We start from the raw sequence: 15,256 nt of genomic DNA on the forward strand, positions 1-15,256 counted from the left end.
CAAATACAAGTTAAAATATTATTTTTTCTATCCAAAATCGTACTCAAACCATCTGAAAAATACTGAACTTTTATAACATATCAAATTTATTTTGTTGTATTTAACTGTTTAAGAGTTTATCTAAAACCCCCTAAGCACATACAGAGGTACATCTGCCGATCGTAAAAATTGTGGAGTTGCCAATCTCTATGTATATATGTTTCTGGTAACCAGGAGAAACTACATATGAAATTTGAGACAGATCCCTTTAGCCCTTTCTGAGAAATAAGGGTTACAAACTTCAACTATCAAAATCCAAGATGGTGACTTGCCATCAGGAGAAACTACATATGAAATTTGAGACAGATCCCTTTAGCCCTTTCTGAAAAATAAGGGTTACAAACTTCAACTATCAAAATCCAAGATGGCGACTTGCCATCAGGAGAAACTACATATGAAATTTGAGACAGATCCCTTTAGCCCTTTCTGAGAAATAAGGGTTACAAACTCCAACTATCAAAATCCAAGATGGCGACTTGCCAGCCATCTTAGCTTGTTGACCAATCCTAAAATATAATACACTGCAACCCTAGTAGTTGTGCGTACAGTAGGACTGAATGGTCATAGTTGATATTTTTAGTAAGCAGAAAGCCCCTGTTTTGACTTTTGACTTTATTGTCATCATAAGTACAAATGGATTAGGTGTAAGTTATTTTAACTTTTAGCAATTATTATTTTAGCATTCTTCAATTAACATGTAATAATTTCCAAGTGATGGCATAGGTATAAATAAGTTGAATTTAACATATTATTTACTTAATAACAAGATATACAATAATAATGTTCAAATATTCTACTGGACTTTATAAATGACTGAACAGGTTCAAATAAATAACAATTAACTTACAAACCCAGGTCAAGGATTTATAAGTGAGAAGGATTCGTCACTGTCTCTTTACACTACTTAACACCACGCGAGACGCCTATGAACCGGGAATAAAAACCATTTTTCTCAACAAATACTTGTCTTATCGAGTCAAACGAAACACCAATGTAAAGTTAATAAAATTTCACAACGTTTAGTACTTGCTTTAAGGGCGGAATATTTAAAAGAAATGTCTTAAATTTTCGTTAAAAAAATACGACAGCTCATGAAATGACGGCTCGCTTCAGAAAGTAAGACGCCGGCGGATAACAAAGGAAAATCAGTGGTCGACCAGCGTCACAGTCAGTGCACAAACACAAAAACTCCTGCGCCGTACTTGCGCAAAACCCTGTGTGACTTATCCTTCTTATATAGGTTCTTGCCCAAGTTTTTCATTTCCATAATGTAACAAATTTAGATCTACTCTTATGTTCAGGTCATTAAAAACTTGGGTCATATCAGCACGGGCAGTAGTAGAATTCTGATCGACATTCAAGAAAGAAATGGTTAGCATTTTCATAAATGTTGCCATAGTTACCACAAATAGTCTGGTGCCAAATTTATAGGGAAAAGGTAACAAACACTGAAGTCTTACTAAGTACATTCACGTGTATAAATAGGTTAGGGACGAGATATCGTTTCAAAGAAGAAAAAGATAGGAATTTAACATTACCATCGAAGTTGGGAAAGTAGGATTTTGTTGCAGTAGAAAGTCAATGATTTGGAATTGAATGTGTAAGGATTATCAGATTCACTGAATTACCATATAAGGAAGAGACAAAAATCTTGTGCGAGTTATTCCCCTGTAGCGAGATCTATGAAAAGAGGGATTTATGAATACTACTCATAGACTTCAGAAGGCACTCTCTTAAACAGTTTGTAGATCTAGTCACTGTGTATTAATAAATTTTCTACACTTTATGAGTGACGTCCTAGTTTTCCCGCCATTTTCGGAAAATGTGGCGTTTATAGAGGTATGCTAAAAGGGTTTTCTGTTTTACCCTTGTGACCTTTAGTGAATATTAAGGTCATTCATTTGATAGCTTGAGGTAGTCCTTCATACAAACATGCTACCAATTAATCTTATTTAATCGTCTGTTCATGACATCGCGGCCTCGTTTACCAAGTATTGTTCCGACTGATTCAAAGAGTATTAAACCTCAAATTCTGGGATTTTCACCCCAGAAAGATATTTTTCTCAATCCCAGTTATTATTAATTAACATATTGATTGGGGAAAACCTCATCAGTTGTAATAACTTGTGGCTAATCCCGTGATTTTTTTGTGAAGACAATAAATTATGTTTAAAGTCAATAGTAACTTAAACTAACTTAATTAATTAGTCTGGACTAGGAACAAACCTTAGGTTACATACCTGTCCGCGAGCAATAGCCTTGTTTAAGCAATGAAACACAAGTTCCATGGCAATGACAAAACGGAGAAAGGCTTCCATTCTTGGATCGATACAAAAGCGTGCGTATGGCTGAGAAGGTTTCTGAGATCTGGGCCGAGAGCCGAAGAAAATTTTCTGAACCAATAATAGTCTTCGTTTCTGTCACGTGACCAGCATAGTCGTGTCAGCCAATAGGGGCAACTTCCAACTAGGTGAAAAGTAATCAACTCCGCACTACACCACTAATAAACCTACTTACATTTATATACATACATCCTCGATATTCCAGGGGTTACTATCACAGTCGTTATAATATATATTCACACCAATGAAAGCTAGTAACCCCTGAAGTATCGAGGATGGAGGTCACTAGGATATATCCAAACACAAATGTATACATAAACTGTCGGTAACTATACGTCAAACAAACGATTATTTAGATTATCATCAAATATGGGGCTCGTGGAGGGTACGTTCTGGTTTCTAATATTTTGCTCATATTTTAACTAATATGACTTGAGCTAAGTCTAACTCAATTAATTATGTATGCGTCTGTGATATATGTATTGTTGCTTATATTCTTCCTTTCTCTGTCTTGTTTACTTGCCTCTTTTTTTATTATTAATTTTACAACTGTATGCCGCAGATATAGCACTAAAGCGTAAAAATAAAATTTCATGTATCTTGCAATTGCCTTAAAACTTCAAAATTAATTCTATCTCTTTACAAAGAACATTGTATAGAGAAACGTATTTACAACGTTCAACGTATATAATTTAGAAGAACAAAAAATAAAACCTTTTCAAACAGAACTTTAATCGATTTTGATGTGTAAATATCATCTTTGAGGAATGAAAGAATTGATTATTGATTGCAACGGAAAGTTCTCCTTGATAGGAAGGTTTATATCATAATTTCTGATCAAACCTTGATTAAACAATGTTTATTTATTAAAGCAGAAATTTAGATACATGTGTATTAATATTACTACGTATATCTCTGAAAGTGACAGTACCATATGCCGCTTACTGACAGTTTGGTCAAATATTTCAAGATATAAACACCGAGAACGGCTTTAGTATTAAAAGATTCAAACATAAAACTTCAAACATTTGTGTCTATGTAAAGATATAATGTGTCAGGGACAATTTATGTTCAGTTAATTAATTCATACAACATTATGATGTAGCTATCGTAAACTTCGGTACTGCCGTGTATCCACATCATTTTAGAATTAATACTGATTATGTAGCCACCATAGACTCCGGTACTGCCGTGTATCCACATCATTTTAGAATTAATACTGATTATGTAGCCACCATAGACTCCGGTACTGCCGTGTATCCACATCATTTTAGAATTAATACTGATTATGTAGCCACCATAGACTCCGGTACTGCCGTGTATCCACATCATTTTAGAATTAATACTGATTATGTAGCCACCATAGACTCCGGTACTGCCGTGTATCCACATCATTTTAGAATTAATACTGATTATGTAGCCACCATAGACTCCGGTACTGCCGTGTATCCACATCATTTTAGAATTAATACTGATTATGTAGCCACCATAGACTCCGGTACTGCCGTGTATCCACATCATTTTAGAATTAATACTGATTATGTAGCCACCATAGACTCCGGTACTGCCGTGTATCCACATCATTTTAGAATTAATACTGATTATGTAGCCACCATAGACTCCGGTACTGCCGTGTATCCACATCATTTTAGAATAATACTGATTATGTAGCCACCATAGACTCCGGTACTGCCGTGTATCCACATCATTTTAGAATTAATACTGATTATGTAGCCACCATAGACTCCGGTACTGCCGTGTATCCACATCATTTTAGAATTAATACTGATTATGTAGCCACCATAGACTCCGGTACTGCCGTGTATCCACATCATTTTAGAATTAATACTGATTATGTAGCCACCATAGACTCCGGTACTGCCGTGTATCCACATCATTTTAGAATTAATACTGATTATGTAGCCACCATAGACTCCGGTACTGCCTTATATCCACATCCTTTTAGAATTAATACTGAGTATGTAGCCACCATAGACTCCGGTACTGCCGTGTATCCACATCATTTTAGAATTAATACTAATTATGTAGCCACCATAGACTCCGGTACTGCCGTGTATCCACATCATTTTTAGAATAATACTGATTATGTAGCCACCATAGACTCCGGTACTGCCGTGTATCCACATCAGTTTAGAAAAATACTGATTATGTAGCCACCATAGACTCCGGTACTGCCGTGTATCCACATCATTTTAGAATTAATACTGATTATGTAGCCACCATAGACTCCGGTACTGCCGTGTATCCACATCATTTTAGAATTAATACTGATTATGTAGCCACCATAGACTCCGGTACTGCCGTGTATCACATCATTTTAGAATTAATACTGATTATGTAGCCACCATAGACTCCGGTACTGCCGTGTATCCACATCATTTTAGAATTAATACTGATTATGTAGCCACCATAGACTCCGGTACTGCCGTGTATCCACATCATTTTAGAATAATACTGATTATGTAGCCACCATAGACTCCGGTACTGCCGTGTATCCACATCATTTTAGAATTAATACTGATTATGTAGCCACCATAGACTCCGGTACTGCCGTGTATCCACATCATTTTAGAATTAATACTGATTATGTAGCCACCATAGACTCCGGTACTGCCGTGTATCCACATCATTTTAGAATTAATACTGATTATGTAGCCACCATAGACTCCGGTACTGCCGTGTATCCACATCATTTTAGAATTAATACTGATTATGTAGCCACCATAGACTCCGGTACTGCCGTGTATCACATCATTTTAGAATTAATACTGATTATGTAGCCACCATAGACTCCGGTACTGCCGTGTATCACATCATTTTAGAATTAATACTGATTATGTAGCCACCATAGACTACGGTACTGCCGTGTATCACATCATTTTAGAATTAATACTGATTATGTAGCCACCATAGACTACGGTACTGCCGTGTATCACATCATTTCAGAATTAATACTGATTATGTAGCCACCATAGACTCCGGTACTACCGTGTATCCACATAATTTTAGAATTAATACTGCTTACGTTGGCCACCATTATCGTTTAGGTAACTCCGTGTCATACAGTATATATGTATATATACCCATATAACTCAGAATGAAGTATGTGTAACATTGTGCATTAACGGATATCGAACCAGTGATCATATCGGTTGTACATAATTATCTTAAATAAAGAATAACATCTAAAAAACCACATACCTGTGTGCATGTACACCAACTCCTGAACTGGACAACCCCCACTCGTAAACGTTTGTACCAAATCAGGCTACATGTAACATGTAACATCTTTGTTTGATTGGAATTAATACTAAATGTATTACCCATTTCAACGCACGTGCATGGGTTAGTAACCAGAATACTACATGTAACCAGTTTGGAGCACGTGCGCGAGTCCGTGCATAGCTATATGATAGTACATGACCGAGACCACAGGGGCTTGTTACATTGCAAGACTGGGTCACAGGGGCACATGGTCCTAAGCGAGGGTTTAATGTAAGACTATTTAAAAATCTCATGAATATATATGTCTTTAATTATGCTTGATGAAAAAATGAGTCAAAGACTCGTCTAACTTTTGGTCAAGTATGACAACATCTATGAAACATATTGTTAAGGTGCACGGATAATCGTTTCTATTAGTAATCACAATACTGAAATCTGAACGGGGGAAAGAACATTAAAATGTCCAATAATGAAGCAAGGACTAAATTAATTCCATATGTGTTTAGAACTGAAAGGAAATTTTGATATAGTATGCTTGTAAAGTTGATTTTATCACTTTTGTAATGTTGGTATATCCGTTCTTGGAGCACCTTATGACTACAGGTTTGCCATTTCGAGCACCAAACGAAAACGAGACTTGTTATTTAACTACAAAGTACATATTGCAACTGTTCGGGTTTAGTAAAGTATGAATATCACCATATACAAACTGGAAATTATGCATCATTACATGGTAGCCATCTCCTGCAGCCATGTAATGCAATTTCGGATAGGAAAACTGTCCAGACTCGACACAAGACCTTGTACTTCATAATCTCAGCACAAATGTCGTGGAAGTGTATTCAGATAAGTCATTCGTTAGTCCCTCTTTTCAGCTGCTATACATTACTTGCAACCTATTATACAGCATCGTCGCAAGCTACTATACAGTATCCTTGAAAGCTACCATGCAGTATCCTCGCAAGCTGCTATACATTACTTGCAACCTATTATACAGCATCGTCTCAAGCTACTATACAGTATCATGGAAAACTACCATGCAGTATCCTCGCAAGCTACTATACAGTATCCTCGCAAGCTACTATACAGTATCCTCGCAAGCTACTATACAGTGTCCTTGCAGGTACTATACAGTATCCTCGCAACCTACGATACAGTATCCTTGTAAGCTTCAATATAGTATCCACGAAAGCTACTATACAGCATCCTTACAAGCTACTTTACGGTGTCCTCGGAAGCTTATATACAGTAACCTCGCAAGCTTATATACAGTATCCATCTGTTACATGAACGAATAACAGAAATGAGAAACCAGCAGCTAAATTCAAAACACAATTTAATTATATATACAATATTACACAGAGATGGTTTACAATGTCTAAAGTAATTGGTGGTGGTACAAGAGTAGTACGATGATTTAAAGTGTTACTTATCTGTATGCGAATGTCCTGGTATAATCCTTGATCCTTCCAGGTTTCAAATTAACAATAATCACAAATCCACAAGGAAATTGAATGTCCACCGATGATTTGTAAAGTTCCAGGCAATATGAATAAATCCACACAAAGTGTTGTAATAATCCACAGATAAAGTCACAATAGCTCTCCCAATAGAATCTTATATGGCGCTGTACAATTCTTGATATGTCTTATTACAGGTCTCATTACAGTTCTGATTAGCCTTGGGCAGCTGGAGTATATATAGCTAAACCCTAATTCAAGAATATTGGAGAACCTTCTACTTCTAGAAATATCTAACTAAAAGCAGTAAACAAATAAACACACATAACTTTCTGGAAATAGATCATTCTAGATCTCTACTTAAAATCAACATGTTTACAAACATATTTGTTTATATATGATTATATTCTAGAAAGTTCTATAACCTAGATTAATGATATGACCTTTATAGGATGTATTGATAAAAAAGCTATAGGAGTTATCTCCCTTATCTCATAACTACATGTGTTTATGTGTCATACATAACACACCCCTCCTTAAAGAAAAGAAAGTTTTCTTGAAAAGGAAACTTTCTTGACATATGAAGTCATATCTAAATCCTTGATAAATCATCAGCTAGAATATTGTCTTTCCCTTTGATATGTTTGATGTCAAGATTGTACTCTTGCAAAGTCAAACTCCACCTGAGAATTCTTTGATTTTTGTTTTTCATTTTTCCAATGAATGTTAAAGGGTTGTGGTCGGTGAAGACCAACACAGGCACAACTGTAGTGCAGAGATACACATCAAATTGGTTCAAGGCCAAAATCAATGCTTAACATTCTTTCTCTATGGTGGAATAATTTCTCTGGTGTTTGTCAAATTTTTTTCGAGAAGTAACAAATTGGATGGTCAATTTGTTCAGTACCTTCTTGCATCAAAACAGCACCAACACCTACATCACTGGCGTCAACAAACAGTTTAAACTGTTTATTAAAATCTGGAGCAGTCAGAACTGGTGAGTTTGATAGTATGGCTTTCAATTTCTCAAAGGCATTCGTCTGACCAAACAAATTTGACATTTTTCTTTAACAAAGCAGTAAGTGGAGCTGCTATAACAGAGAAATTTTGACAAAATTTTCTCTGTAGTATCCAGCCATACCAAGAAATCTCATCAGCTCTCTCTTTCTTCCAGGAGATGGAAAATCTATAATTGATTCTACCTTGGCCTGAACAGGTTTAACCTGCCCCTGTCCTACAACATGGCCTAAAAATTCAACAGTTGCATGACAAAATTTACATTTCAATAAGTTTACAGTCAATTTCATGGTAGTGAGTCTTTCGAAGAATTCACGAATCCCGCGTAGATGGTCTTCCCACGTGTCGTGGTAGTTGATGACGTCATCAATGTATCCATCACAGCATTCCAGGTCTGATATCACGCTGTTAAGAAGACGTTGAAATGTTGCCGGGGCATTCTTCATACCAAACGGCATAACTTTGTACTGGTACAAACCTTGTGAGGTTACAAATGCCGACACTTCTTTAGCTCTTTCTGTTAATGGCACCTGCCAATATCCTTTCAACAGGTCAAACTTGCTTACGTACTTGGCTTTGCCAACTTTGTCAATACACGAGTCAATCCTTGGAATCGGATAAGAGTCTGTTTTGCTGACAGAGTTAACTTTTCTGAAGTCAGTACAGAACCGGTATGTCTTATCTGGCTTTGGCACCAGAACACATGGAGAGCTCCATTCACTTTTGCTTGGTTCAATAATATCATTGTCCAACATGTATTGAATTTCTTTCTTTAAGTGTTCTTCTTTCAAAGGATTGACACGGTAAGGATGTTGCTTGACAGGTGGCGCATCGCCTACATCCACGTCATGATAGATAGCATCTGTTTTACCTGGTGTATCCGGAAACAAATGTTTAAACTAAAGTATCAAATCTTTCAGTTCATTGCGTTCCTTTTCTGATAGATGACATAGTTTCTTGTCCAAGTTCGCGAGCACATCTGAGTTCCGTAACTTAAGACCACAGTCTAAACCTACATCTTGTACACCACCATCTAATTGTAATTTACAAATATCAGCTGTACTTTCACTTTGTGATGGTACAGAGGCCAAAGTAGCAATAGGTTGAGAGGTCTTGCTCTCTTCTCTATCTACATATTTTTTAAGCATATTAACATGACATAATTGAGTTTTCTTGCGCCTCCCTGGAGTTTGTACAATGTAGTTAACATCATCGACCTTTTTCTCAACAACATAAGGTCCAAAATATCTAGCTTGCAAAGGCTGACCCGGTATTGGTAATAGAGCCAAAATTTTGTCACCTGGATCAAAACTTCTTGCACGGGCATCTTTATCATACCATGTTTTCATTTTGGTTTGAGTAACGGCCAAATTTTCTTTTGCCAGTTCACATGCCCTTGTCAACCTTTGCTTAAAGTTAGACACATACTCTAAGAGATTCACTTTAAAATCTTCGTCCAAAATTTTGTCTTTCAAAATTTTCAAAGGACCACGTACAGTGTGTCCAAACACAAGTTCAAAGGGACTGAAGCCAAGAGATTCTTGCACAGATTCTCTAACGCCAAACAACAACATGTGTATACCTTCGTCCCAATCTCTTTTGTTTTCAAAACAATAAGATCTCATCATATTCTTCAATGTCTGATGAAAACGTTCTAAAGCACCCTGAGACTCTGGATGATAAGCACTAGACCTATTTTGCTTGATCTGGAGCTGGTACATGACTTGTTGAAAAATACCAGACATGAAATTCGAACCTTGGTCCGATTGGACAGCTTTTGGAAGACCAACCAATGTAAAGAATTTAACCATTTAGCCTTGATTATGTTAGGTGCCTTAATATTTCTTAGTGGAATGGCTTCAGGAAAGCGTGTGGAAGCACACATAATAGTTAAAAGATACTCATTCCCAGACTTAGTTTTGGGTAGAGGACCTACACAGTCTATAATGACTCTACTAAATGGTTCCTCAAATGCTGGAATGGGGTGCAAAGGTGCAACAGGGATTTTCTGATTAGGTTTCCCTACCACCTGACAAGTATGACAAGACCTACAAAAATCAGCCACATCCCGTTTCAACTTGGGCCAAAAGAAGTGATCTAAGATCCTGTTATAAGTCTTGGTCACACCTAAATGCCCTGCCATAGGTACGTCATGAGACAAACTCAGAATATCTTGCCTATACCTCGGTGGGACAACTATTTGATTGACAACCTTCCAGTCTTCCTCGGGAGACACATCAGGGGGGGCGCCACTTGCGAGATAAAGAAGAATAAATGTCTCTAGCTTTACCAATCAAGACACTTTGAAGAAGCATTGTAAGCTTATCTTCAGGCCATTTCATACTATCAGCTATTTTCTCAAAATGCAGAAAATACTTGTCAACTTCTTTCTCTTGAAAAGGATGAACTAACCTAATGTTTCTACTGACATCAAAACCTCTGTTTCCTTGTAAACCCCTAAAAGTTAGATTACTTGAACTGTCTTGAGAAGCTAGCTCTAATTCTTTCATTCTAAGTTCTGTTTCAGCTTGAATTTTCTGCTTCTCTAGTTCTAACATCTGATCTCTCTCGATCTCTTTTTCTTTTAATTCTCTTTCAATTTCTTTTGCTCTTAACTCTCTTTCTTTGTCTTTTTCTTTTTCTCTTAACTCCATCTCTTTCATTTCCTTCTCTATTTCCATTTGTCTTATTTGAATTTCTGAATTGACTGTTTCCTCTATACTATCTAATGCACTAGAGTCAAATTTGCCATTGTCAACAAAATATCTTATAATTACATTCCTAATTTCAGCTTTCCTCAAATTAGTTTTGATAGTTAGGCCTAAATGTTTACCCAATAACAGTAAATCCTTCTTACTAACTTGCAAAAGAACTTCCAGGGATGGCGCTTTAACAAACTGTTCTACCTGCATAGAAGTCATGTTTATCTAGCTGTTGGTTTCAAATGTAAACTCCAAGTTTGTACACAAATTTTGCAAATTTCTTAATTAATTTTTCCAAGTTAGATTTCACAAATAAAATATCGATCCCGGACAAGAGCCCCCAATTTCTGTTACATGAACGAATAACAGAAATGAGAAACCAGCAGCTAAATTCAAAACACAATTTAATTATATATACAATATTATACAGAGATGGTTTACAATGTCTAAAGTAATTGGTGGTGGTACAAGAGTAGTACGATGATTTAAAGTGTTACTTATCTGTATGCGAATGTCCTGGTATAATCCTTGATCCTTCCAGGTTTCAAATTAACAATAATCACAAATCCACAAGGAAATTGAATGTCCACCGATGATTTGTAAAGTTCCAGGCAATATGAATAAATCCACACAAAGTGTTGTAATAATCCACAGATAAAGTCACAATAGCTCTCCCAATAGAATCTTATATGGCGCTGTACAATTCTTGATATGTCTTATTACAGGTCTCATTACAGTTCTGATTAGCCTTGGGCAGCTGGAGTATATATAGCTAAACCCTAATTCAAGAATATTGGAGAACCTTCTACTTCTAGAAATATCTAACTAAAAGCAGTAAACAAATAAACACACATAACTTTCTGGAAATAGATCATTCTAGATCTCTACTTAAAATCAACATGTTTACAAACATATTTGTTTATATATGATTATATTCTAGAAAGTTCTATAACCTAGATAAATGATATGACCTTTATAGGATGTATTGATAAAAAAAGCTATAGGAGTTATCTCCCTTATCTCATAACTACATGTATTTAGTGTCATACATAACACCATCCTCGCAAGCTAATATACAGTATCCTCGCAAGCTACTATCCAGTATCTTCGCAACCTTCTATATGCTATCCTAGATACTAGACCTCATCTTTGCAAGCTACTATACAGTATCATTGCAATCTATTATACATTATCCTCGTAAGCTACTATACAGTATAAATGCAACCTATTATACAGCATCGTCGCAATTGCAAGCTACTATACAGTATCATCGCAACCTTCAATATGCTATCCTAGATACTAGACCTCATCTTTGCAAGCTATTATACAGTATCCTCGCAAGCTACTATACAGTATCCTCGCAAGCTACTATACAGTATCCTCGCAAACTACTATACATTATCCTCGCAAGCTACTATACAGTATCCTCGCAAGCTACTATACAGTATCCTCGCAAGCTACTACACAGTATCCTCGGAAGCTGCTATACAGTATCCTCGCAAGCTACTATACAGTATCCTCGCAAGCTACTATACAGTATCCTCGCAAGCTACTATACATTATACTCGCAAGCTACTATACAGTATCCTCGCAAGCTACTATACAGTATCCTCGCAAGCTACTACACAGTATCCTCGGAAGCTGCTATACAGTATCCTCGCAAGCTACTATACAGTATCCTCGCAAGCTACTATACAGTATCCTCGCAAGCTACTATATAGTATCCTCGGAAACTGCTATACAGTATCCTCGCAAGCTACCGTATAGCATTCTCGCAACCTACTATACAGTATCCTTGGAAGCTACTATACAGTGTCCTCCCAAGTTACTTTACGATTTCCTCTCAAGCTACTATATAGTGCCGGTGCAAGCTACTAAATAGTTTCCTCGCATGCCACTATACAGCGCCAGTTTCAAAACAATGCAAATAACTTTACAGTTTTACCTGATAATCGGCAATTTCAAATTGCGATGGTGAAAAAGATAAGGTACTAATAAATGTACATTTATATTTTTTCAGATTAGTTTATAAACCCGTGGTCGTGCTTGAAGCAATGCTAAGTAGACAGAATATCTTATTAATTATAAAGAATATAAGGAAGTTGATTAATTTCTTCGGTGACGAACAGCAGATCAAATCAAGTTTTACGTAAAAGAAAATAAGTTGTACATCAAGATACTAACTTGTACGTACAAGTTACTAACTTTACGTACAGTATTATATCTTGTACATACAAGATACTAAGTTGTACGTTTAAGATGAAACATTGTGGCCCTAATACGCCGTCGTACTAAAGAGAGTATCTTCAATTAGTAAAAATATCAGATCAACTCAACTTGTACGAACATGATACTAAGTTGTACGTACAAGATGATATAATGTACGTACAGGATAATAAGTTGTGTAAAAACAAGAAACTAACTTGTACAAACAAGATACTAAATCTAAGTTGTGCGAACAAGATACTAACTTGTACGTGTAAGATACAAGTTGTACGTACAAGATACTGTCTTGTACATACAAGATAAAAAGGTTTACGTACAAGATACTAAGTTGTGTGAACAAAATACTAATATGTACATACAAGATATTAAGTTTACAAGTTCCTAAGTTGTATGTACAAGGTATTAAGTTGTACGTACAAGATACTAAGTTGTACGTACACGATACTGAAAGTTGTTTATTTGTTTGAGTAATTAAATCCTTTTAGCAGCCCGGGTTATGTATATGTATGGACGGCCTCACATGCGTGCGGTGTGCAGCTTGTGTGAAGTGCGAAGTGCGTGTTTTGGGAGACTGCGGTATGTTCGTGTTGTGTCTTCTTGTATAGTGAAACTCTTACAACACACCCCAACCAGTTATATTATACTAACAACGGGCGATATAGCCGTTCCACTTCCGGTATGCTGAGTACTAAACAGGAGCAGAAACTGCCATTTGTATTGATTTTGTTGTATCTCGGCCATGGGACAGAACCAACATACTAAATAGTACACGATAACATACAGTATTTCATCTTTCGACAACCATTCCAGCTTTTGTAGAACATTGATTAATAACATCGAAAGATATCAAGCTACGCTCGAATTGAAATTATTTTGATAGCGTTAACCTGATTCGTTAGCAAGCAATGAGGGGAACCTTTAGTTTGTGATGCAATGCTGTGAATTACGATGGCCGATAGCGGGATGTACGCAAATTGCAATAACTATTTTTGTACGACGTTACTGTATATTTTGTATATTCAGCATTGTTTTAATTTGGAAAAAAATGTTATAATAACCTTTTTTTGTATTTATAAGAAAAGAAAATGTATTTCAAGTACAGATAAAGTAATGTGTAACAGTTTTTATACACTAAGAAAAACTTCAGTTACATGTACATAATCGCTTTCCTTCACGGTCGTGTTACTAACAAGTACATATATTTACACTTGCTAGGCTTGGTCACTATACGCTAATACTAGCCGATTTTGTTTACCATAACTGCATGGTAACATTGAACTTTGAACTTGCGTAAGGAAATGTAAAAGGACTACTTTTTAAAAAAAGAAACACATGGCTTTGTTTACATTTTGACGCAACATTACGTGTATATTGTTGTTTTTCATAGAATTTTGGAAAAATGTAAACAATATATACATGTTGTATATTTATATATGATTCAAACAATTTTTAAATTAACAATTGTATAAAGAAACGGAAAAATATCCCGACCGGGGCGACGTGCTTTCATTTTTGTTAAAAATGATGGGTGTCAAATGTAAACATTACCTCTGTGCCTATGTTCGTCCTACGATCGAGCCTTTGGGGTGGACGGGTGTGAGACCCTCTGATAGAGGTCAGTTATAAACATATCCTCTTGTCTTTGTTCTTTGAGTATTTAATCATGTGTAGTATAAAACATGCACCGCTAATAATCCACGTGTTGACAGTTCCGCGTCACCACAAAAATACATTGTATCCATCGAACACAAGTGAATTTGTTTCATCTATCGATGGCGATATGGATCTAAGCGTAGATTATATAATCACATGGCTCCCAAGGATGTAATACCGTCAAGTCAGACGACATCTCAAACACATTGAGCTACTTGAAAATCGGTGTTTTGCCAACTTCGGCAAACTAAAGTGTGTAAGCGTGCGTCAGCTTCGCCTCGCTGCACAATAACGGTCACCGAGTTCACACATGTGGCCGTGTACAAATTCTTTATGTTATTACGCTATATATTAACTTTTAGCAAAATTGAATATATATTTAAAGTTCTGATCTGATTAAATAAAATTATCTCTGAAATTTACTTTGTTTGTCATGTTTATTTTACACTAAAATATTGAACTTTTTTGTCGTCGCGGATGAATAATTCTACCTTACGTGAAGCGTCACCATTCGCTGTTCAAATGAGTAAGCTCCTCCCACTTTTGACCGACTTTTATTGAATAATTACGT

General features: G+C 36.1%; 1 protein-coding gene across 3 annotated transcripts in view; it reads right to left on the reverse strand.

The window, feature by feature from the left end:
• The window catches only part of LOC138312043 (uncharacterized), a 35,395-nt gene extending 20,796 nt beyond the window's left edge, over positions 1-14,599 (reverse strand). Inside the window, exon 1 of one of the 3 annotated variants that reach the window (XR_011206834.1) lies at positions 14,581-14,599. Coding sequence is in view for 2 of the 3 variants with exons in the window: in XM_069253119.1 (XP_069109220.1) it covers positions 5,604-5,729 (126 nt within the window). In the remaining variant the exon portion in view is untranslated. Of the gene's footprint in view, positions 1-2,279; positions 2,445-5,603; positions 5,751-14,580 lie in introns of those variants that run through there. The other 2 variants (XM_069253119.1, XM_069253120.1) reach the window with 2 other exon arrangements.
• Positions 14,600-15,256: the final 657 nt, after the last annotated feature.

The sequence above is a fragment of the Argopecten irradians genome, unplaced genomic scaffold (genome assembly GCF_041381155.1).
Source record: "Argopecten irradians isolate NY unplaced genomic scaffold, Ai_NY scaffold_0191, whole genome shotgun sequence".
NCBI lineage: Eukaryota > Metazoa > Mollusca > Bivalvia > Pectinida > Pectinidae > Argopecten > Argopecten irradians.